At 40.4% G+C, this 7,614-nt stretch overlaps 2 protein-coding genes across 2 annotated transcripts; both read right to left on the reverse strand.

Moving 5' to 3' along the window:
• Nucleotides 1-3,849: 3,849 nt before the first annotated feature.
• Nucleotides 3,850-4,578, reverse strand: LOC143869433 (uncharacterized). The gene is made up of 2 exons (XM_077376262.1): nt 4,504-4,578; nt 3,850-4,422 (listed from the first exon to the last, which is right to left on the reverse strand). Exons 1-2 carry the CDS (start codon nt 4,576-4,578, stop codon nt 3,850-3,852), a joined length of 648 nt encoding a protein of 215 aa, XP_077232377.1.
• A 12-nt stretch (nt 4,579-4,590) lies between these two features.
• On the reverse strand, nt 4,591-5,271 carry LOC143869446 (uncharacterized). Its single transcript, XM_077376263.1, has one exon. The coding sequence runs from the start codon at nt 5,269-5,271 to the stop codon at nt 4,591-4,593; it is 681 nt and encodes a 226-aa protein (XP_077232378.1).
• Nucleotides 5,272-7,614: the final 2,343 nt, after the last annotated feature.

The raw sequence follows: 7,614 nt of genomic DNA on the forward strand, positions 1-7,614 counted from the left end.
ATACCATCTAATCCTCATCTCAAAACTTGGCTAAAATCTCATTGACACCATCTAGAGGGTTTCCTATGTCTAAAAGATTGGTGTTTTTTAAAGTTTCTAAAATAAGAAACTGTCTATTTTTTTAATCTCCTTCCTTTATCAACTAAATGTAAGATTCAATACAAACTCATCCTCATCTCAAAACTTCACTAAAAGTTCCTTAACAACATCTCGAGTGTTTCCTATGTCTAAAAGATGGATGTTTTATAAAGTTTCTAAAATCAGAAACTTTTTATTTTTTCAATCTCCATCCTTAATCAACAAAATCTAAGATTCAATACCATCTAATCCTCCTCTCAAAACTTGGCTAAAAGCTCTTCCACAACATCTCTAGGGTTTACTTAGTGTAAAAGATTGATGTTTTATAAAGTTTCTATAATAAGAAACTTTTTTTTTTCAATCTTCATCCTTTAGTAACTAAATCTTAGATTTAATACCCTCTCATTCTCAACTCAAAACTTAGCTAAAAGCTCCTTGACACCATCTCTAGGGTTTCCTATGTCTAAAAGATGGATGTTTTATAACGTTTTTAAAATAAGAAACTCCCTATTTTTTTCAATCTCCATCTTTCATCAACTAAATCTAAGATTCAATACCCTCTCATTCTCATCCCAAAACTTGGCAAAAAGTTGGTTGACATCATCACTAGGGTTTCTATATCTGTAGACACCCCATTTTGACCGGACCATTTTCCCGAAAATCGAATAAATTCTCGAAATCGAATAAAATCCCATTCTCGAAGTTGAGTCGAGATCCCGAAACCGAATCTCAAAATTTTTGAAAAATCAAACCCGAAAACCGTAAAAATGTCCATTTCCATATATTTTGGAAATCGTTTGAAAGCCTGGGTGATCTCTGAACCCCGTTGGCATCCTTCGTTCAATTGCCCTGATCCTCTATCTCATTTTCGCAAAAATTTGAAAGAGTTACAAAATACCCCTGAGTTTTGGTATTGGCACCTCTCTATACAAATTTCTCAAGTGTGGATGATGCTAACTCGACCTCTCCTTGATATTTTACTAACTTACCTTGTCTCTTCGTGTTTAGACCGTGATTAAATGGGTACATTTTCGAATTAAAATCTGTCAAAGGACAAGCTGAGTTTGTGTGATTATCAAAGCGAGGGTGAGATTGTTTCATTTGCAAATGGAAGGGGGTTGATTTAAACAAGGAAGGTGTGACAATACCAAACCCTTGTATTAAAAGGAGAAAGATATATTTGTCTTTTTTTTTATTACTTGGGGCAGCCCACTTAAGTGCAAAAGAAAGAAATAAAATACACTAGATGGGGGGCTGCACATGAGAGAGAAGGGGGCATAATATATCATTTCCCATTTGAAAGAGGGCATTATTGGAAATCTCCATTGCTTCCTCTGCAAGCCACAAGCATAGGCCATTAGATCAAAGAGATGAGGTGTAGGGCTTAGATCAACTAGACACTCTAGGTTTCTAAGGTTTCTAGGATAGAATTAGGGCAAGAGGGATAAGGAATCAAAGGCCATAGGATCAAGAGAGGAAGGAAATGGATGGCTGAGATTAGAAGAGGGTGGCAACCCTAACTATAGAAATGGAAAATCTCGTAGGAACCAGAGGGTTTTTTCTAAAAAAAAGAGAGGAGAGAAACAGAGGAGGGAGAAAGACCAATCGAACTCCACCACCACCACTCCATCACTCTCTCCACCTCCTACCTCCCCTCGCGGCCACCGTCAAATCCCATCAAAACCCACCTCACCTTCAAACCCATTTGTTTTATTTTTTTTACATTTGCAGCAACCACCATCCCCATTGATTCCGGCGAGCTTGCCGGAATCCCACCACCAAAACCTCCGTTGGAATCTCCTACCACCAACCCTCCTTTGAGCTCCACCACCACATCCCACCGGAGCCGTCCATTTTTATTTTTATTTTTTTCCCATCACCATTACCCGCCACCTTCAACCCGTAATCCGACCAACCTTGCCGGAGATCCAATCCAACCCTCCACCACCTCTGCACCTCCATAGCCGCCACCGTCAAACCCATTTTTTCTTTTTTCTTATTTTCACAAAACCCTCCACCATCCTCCACCTCCATCTCCACCCCAACACCACCCTTCGAAAACCCTCTTCCATCCTCCACCTTCACCTTCCTCAACCCCCAAAACCGAAACCCCTTTTTCTGCACCTCCAAAAACCAAAACCCATCTCCAACCTCTTCTTCCACCGAACCACTACCACCAACCATACCTCCACCTCCACCAACAGCAGCCACCAAGAGAGAGAGAGGGAGAGACCATCGTCTCCATTGATTCCGGCAAGCTTGCCGGAATCCGACCCACCAAAACCATTTCCATTTCTTTCTTTTACCCATCGAACCCACTTGGGTTTTCTTCCATTTGCAGCCATCATCTCCTCCGACCCTCCTAGCCGGAATCCGACGAGAATCCGGCCAAGCCATCTTCATCATCACCATCCCCAACCTCTTAAACCCACCTTCATTTGCAAGAGATTAGCAGAGAAAGAAAAAAAAGAAAAGAAAAAAAGAAAACAGAGAGAGAGAGAGAGAGAGAGAGAGAGAGAGAGAGAGAGAGGAGAGAGATCTGAGAACTCTCTGGTTTAGTGGAAAAAAAAGAAAAAAGAGAAGAGTTTACTTGGGTGGAAGAAAGATTTTTCTTGGGCATTTTGGGCAAAAAGGAGAAGACATGTTCAAGAGGTAATATAATTTCTATATTCCCCTTGCAATTTCATTTCTTGTTTAATCTTGTGTGGGTAATCTTGGCTTTGATGTTTGCTATGTTTAGCAATTTGCTGCCTTACAGCTTCTTTGACTTCTGTCCCATGAATCTTGTGTGAGTGTCGCTTGGATTTTGGGAGGTATCTGTATGAAACCCATTTTTCTCTTGATTTTCGTCTTTTTACTACTTCCTTTTGATGAATCCTTTAAGTTAGTCCTAGCAATTAGAGTCGTTTTCTATATGTCCTCGTATACATTTCACTCCCATGTTTTGTCAAATCTAGATAGATTTCATGAAAGGACTGTGTGCATATGCTCTCTCTGTTGTGTCTAGTATTCTATTGGGCCACAATTGGACATCAGAACCCGTGCAAGGCATCAAAGTTTTCATCCAAAAGACATGCGTATGTTCGGATAGAAATGTCATAGGCTGTGCCCTTTATTCTAATTTCTCGTTCCAGACTTTAAGGGTAACTTGCACATGTTACCTTCCAGTTTCAATTTGATTTGAACTTCAATGTCCCATTTCCATTGTCTCATTCTCTCACTCTGCTGGTTCTTCTTCTAGTTTCGGGATCTTTCTCGGTGTCAGGAAATTCTTTGGTCTTCAAGACTTTGACCAGTTTATGGATGATATATCGATTCCCCCCCCCCTTCCGATCAAAAGGGATAAAAATACATAAAAATCAAATAACAAAAATCCAAAAAACATAAAAAAAACACTCAAAATGTATTTCGAAACACCATTCGAACTACGTTGGCTTTTTTTTTTTTTTTTTTGGTTGGTAAGCTGGGGTTAAGCAGACCCTGACCAGATATATTAAGAACAATAGAAAGGATTACAAAGGGGGGCCACAAGGGCTACAAAGGCAAATAGCCAATAAGAAAATCAAAGTGGATTGCTGAAAAATGCCACAAGGTGGGCTACAGATAGCACTACAGCACCAACATCTAGAAACAATACTTGTCTTCAACACATAGCATAGGGACATTAAGCTAATCTGATGAAGAATGTGAACGAAGAACCACTCCCTCCCAACGGAGATCTGCAAGCGGCTAGCAAGGCACATCCTTCTCTTCTTCACAAGATTGGGACGACTACACTCTAGAATAAACCATCCCATCATAATCAAGGGACACAATGTGCTGGAGATCTGGAGGAATAGAAACCAGCTGAATATCTTCGCCTTTGATAGAGCAATTTGGTTTTGAGAGGTAATCAGCTGCTTGGTTAGCCTCTCTCCAAATATGAGAGATTTCCCAGCTTTTGAATTTGTTAAGCATGTTCATGATCTTCTCAAAAGTAGGGATCTTCTTCCAAGGACAAGTCCACATCTTCTCTATAATTTTCACAGTCATCATCGAATCTGATTCAACCCAGATGTGCTGAGTATTCTTTCTGTGAGCAAGCTCTAAGCCATGTAGGACTGCTTCCATTTCTAACCCATGAATCTCTTCCACAGGTTTATCAAGAGAGAACATGGCTATGATATTCCTCTTACCATCTCTTAGAATCACCCCAATCCCCGCACCTTCTGAATTGAGAGCACCATCAGTATTTAATTTGACCATTTCCCCCACCGGCACAACCCAAGAACAGAACTTTCTATCAGTTTTTCTATAGAAGTAGGGAAAGTTCCAATTTTTTGACACTTCCTCATTTTTACTGGACTGAATATCCTCAAGGTTAAGGAATAGAACTCAGTCTCTAATGGCATTTAGAGCAGCAGCGAGGATTATTTGTTTACGAACCTCTTTGTTTTCAAATATGCAAGTGTTCCTCTTCAGCCAAATCATATAAACAGCAGTGTTAAAGGCTATTCTCATTGCTGTAGTTGTCTACCCTCTTCCTCTGAAATTCCTCCTAATCCACTCTTCCTCTTTTGCTAAAGTTCGAAACAGGTTCCTCCTATGAGTAAATCTCCATAAAATCGACTTCCAAATCCAAGATGAGAAGGAGCATTTGAAGAATAAATGGTCAATGGTTTCAGGATTGACCTTACAAAGAGGGCATCTTGTTTCTCTGGAAGGGTTCATAAACAAAATTCTATCCCTTGTGCTCAATTTATAGGAAAGAGCTTGCCAGGTAACCAAGCTCTGTCTAGGAACACTACCCTTAAACCAGACCGAAGATGTCCATTCCAAAACAGGATGCTTCTTTCTCACTTGATTCGAGGCGTTCTTGATGCTAAAAGCACCATCAGGAGCAGGTTTCCAAACGGCATAGTCATAGGGATTCTGGGAGAACAGGCCAAAATTTATTACAATCTTAAACTCTTGAAATTGAGGTTGGGTCAGAATTTTGTCCCAAGTCTCATTCATTCGGAATTCTTTAACAGATCCTTCTTTTGGGAGGTTAAAAAGCCTACCATCTGATGAATTGAGTGTCCCATCTGGGTGCCACGGATGCTTCCAAAAATCAATAGAAGACCCCTCCCCCACCACGTAACAAATGAAATTTTTAGCACTTTGCCTCTGCTGGAGGATGGTCCTAGCTCCCCAGGAAGGAGATGAGGGCATGGGGATGGACCAGAATCATCTCCCTCTTATATATTTTTCTTTAAACCAATGAACCCATGGGGTGTTACAATCTTGCACTATTCTCCAAAGAAGTTTTAACTGTCAGGATTCGTTCACATCTTTCAGTCTTCTTAACCCGACCCCTCCTACTTCCACTGGCCTGCAAAGAGTTGCCCAAGCTACCGGAGTAAACTTCTTTTGCAGAGAACACCCAGCCCAGAAGAAATTCCTAAAAATTGTTTCAATGTCATTCAGGACTTCCTTCGGGAGATAATAAGTTGCAGACCAATAAAGCTGGAAGGAGCTCAGGACAGTTTTTATCAGTTCCAAACGCCCCGCCCTTGAAAGATTTTTGTTACTCCATAATGCAATCTTGTTCCTAATTCTGCTAATGAGAGGCTGACAGTCACCCTTAGTCAGCCGAGTAGTAACCAACGGCAACCCCAAATATTGAACAGGCAGCACCCCTTCACAAAAGCCCATAACACTACTGATCTGACCTCTCTGCTGAGGAGGGATTCTAGAGAAGAAAATTTCACTCTTGGTCAGGCTGGCCTCAAGACCCGAACAATCCTTGAAATCTAGAAGGCATTTAGTCAACCCGGCTGCATTAGAAAGACTAGAATCTGCAAAAAGCATTACATCATCAGCGAAGAATAAATGGTTGATACAATAGTTTCCTCTAGCAAAGGGAGAAGAAATTCTTCCTTCCAGCTGAGCTTTGTGAAGAATACAACTAAGCATCTCCATCACAACACAGAACAGAAGAGGAGATATCGGATCACCTTGGCGCAGCCCATTTGAAGATCTGAAGAACCCCCTAGGGGATCCATTAATCAAAATCGAGAAAGAAGGAGTAGAAATACATTGGAGGATCCCCTTGCACTAGATATCAGGGAATCTAAGCTTTCTCAAGAAATGAACGAGGGACCCATGACAAACATTCTCATAATAAGCCTTCTTCAAATCAATTTTGACACACATGGCTTTTACATTAGATTTTCGGTGAAACTTATGACAAATATCATGGGTCAGAAGGACATTTTCTTGGATCAACCTACCTTTGATAAAGGCAGATTGGGAGGGATTTATAATCCTATGCATGACTTTTCTCATCCTATTTGCCATCAATTTGGTAATGACCTTGTACACATGATTACAGAGGGATATAGGCCTATACTGATCAGGGGTTGAGGCATTATTGCATTTAGGAATCAAGGATATAAAAGAAGTGTTAAGAGCAGGGAGGAGTTTGCCAGTTTCGAAGAAATACTGGATGGCCGCCACCGTCTCTTTGCCAATAAGATACCAAAAGCTCTTGAAAAAAGCTCCATTAAACCCATCAGGACCAGGAGCTTTATTATCATCCATGGCATGGATGGTAATACATATCTCCTCTTCAGTGAACGCCAGAAGAAGGTCTCATATCTCCTCATTATTCAAGGTAGTGACAGGATCAGGCACAATATAAGTAGTCTCCTCTGTCCTCCCCGATTGAGTAGTGAGAATGTCTTTGAAGTAAGAGATAAGAGTCTCCTCAATCTCCTTGCTATCAGTGGTTATTTTCCCATTAAATCTACTGATACCTTGAATAGAGTTTTGATTTCTCCTCATATTCATGGCAGAATAGAAGAAACTATTGTTGGAGTCCCCCAAATTTAGCCAATTGACTCTGGATTTCTGATGCAGCATAGATTCTTCTAATTTGGTAGTAGCAGTAAACTCAATCTTAGTAGAAATTTCTTCTTGTTTCAGGGCCGCATTGGCCGGATTGGCAGCCACCTGCATTTGGATGTCTCCTAATTTTTTTCTGATATCAGCCAATTTAGTATCAATACGACCAATTTTTTTTGAATTCCATTCTTTTATAACCCTTTTCACCTCTTGCAGCTTCTTGCACAGTTTAAACATATTTCTTGTTTCACCTCTTGCAGCTTGATCCCTTTTTACAGGGTACGTAGGCAGCTTGGGATCGTCATCCCAAGTTCAGTCAAACTTTTCAATAAAATCATTTAAACCCTTCAAAAAAATCATTTCAGCATCCAAAATCTATTCTTGAACTACGTTGGCTTGATCCCTTTTTACAGGGTACGTAGGCAGCTTGGGATCGTCATCCCAAGTTCAGTCAAACTTTTCAATAAAATCATTTAAACCCTTCAAAAAAATCATTTCAGCATCTAAAAATATCTTTCAAGCTTTCCCAAAAGTACAAAAAACCAAAATGGGCAAGGATGATGATTGCCAGGTCATTCGGAACCTTCCTATCATTTCATTACCAATTTCGATCATGGTTTTCCGGTTTTATCGGTTTTCCGACATTTTATCAGGTTTTAGGATGGGCGA

The sequence above is a fragment of the Tasmannia lanceolata genome, unplaced genomic scaffold (assembly GCF_043159265.1).
Source record: "Tasmannia lanceolata isolate RefF3 unplaced genomic scaffold, GAP_Taslan_0.1 ptg000003l, whole genome shotgun sequence".
Taxonomy (NCBI): domain Eukaryota; kingdom Viridiplantae; phylum Streptophyta; class Magnoliopsida; order Canellales; family Winteraceae; genus Tasmannia; species Tasmannia lanceolata.

What these genes read in the sequence shown, in the direction of transcription:
- LOC143869433 (XM_077376262.1), bottom strand. Translation starts at nt 4,578, where the DNA reads ATGAGAATAGCCTTTAACACTGCTGTTTATATGATTTGGCTGAAGAGG. An exon ending in GCATATTTGAAAACAAAGAG is followed by an intron (nt 4,423 to 4,503) that starts GTTCGTAAACAA and finishes GAGGATATTCAG; the next exon opens with TCCAGTAAAAATGAGGAAGT.
- LOC143869446 (XM_077376263.1), bottom strand. Translation starts at nt 5,271, where the DNA reads ATGCCCTCATCTCCTTCCTGGGGAGCTAGGACCATCCTCCAGCAGAGG.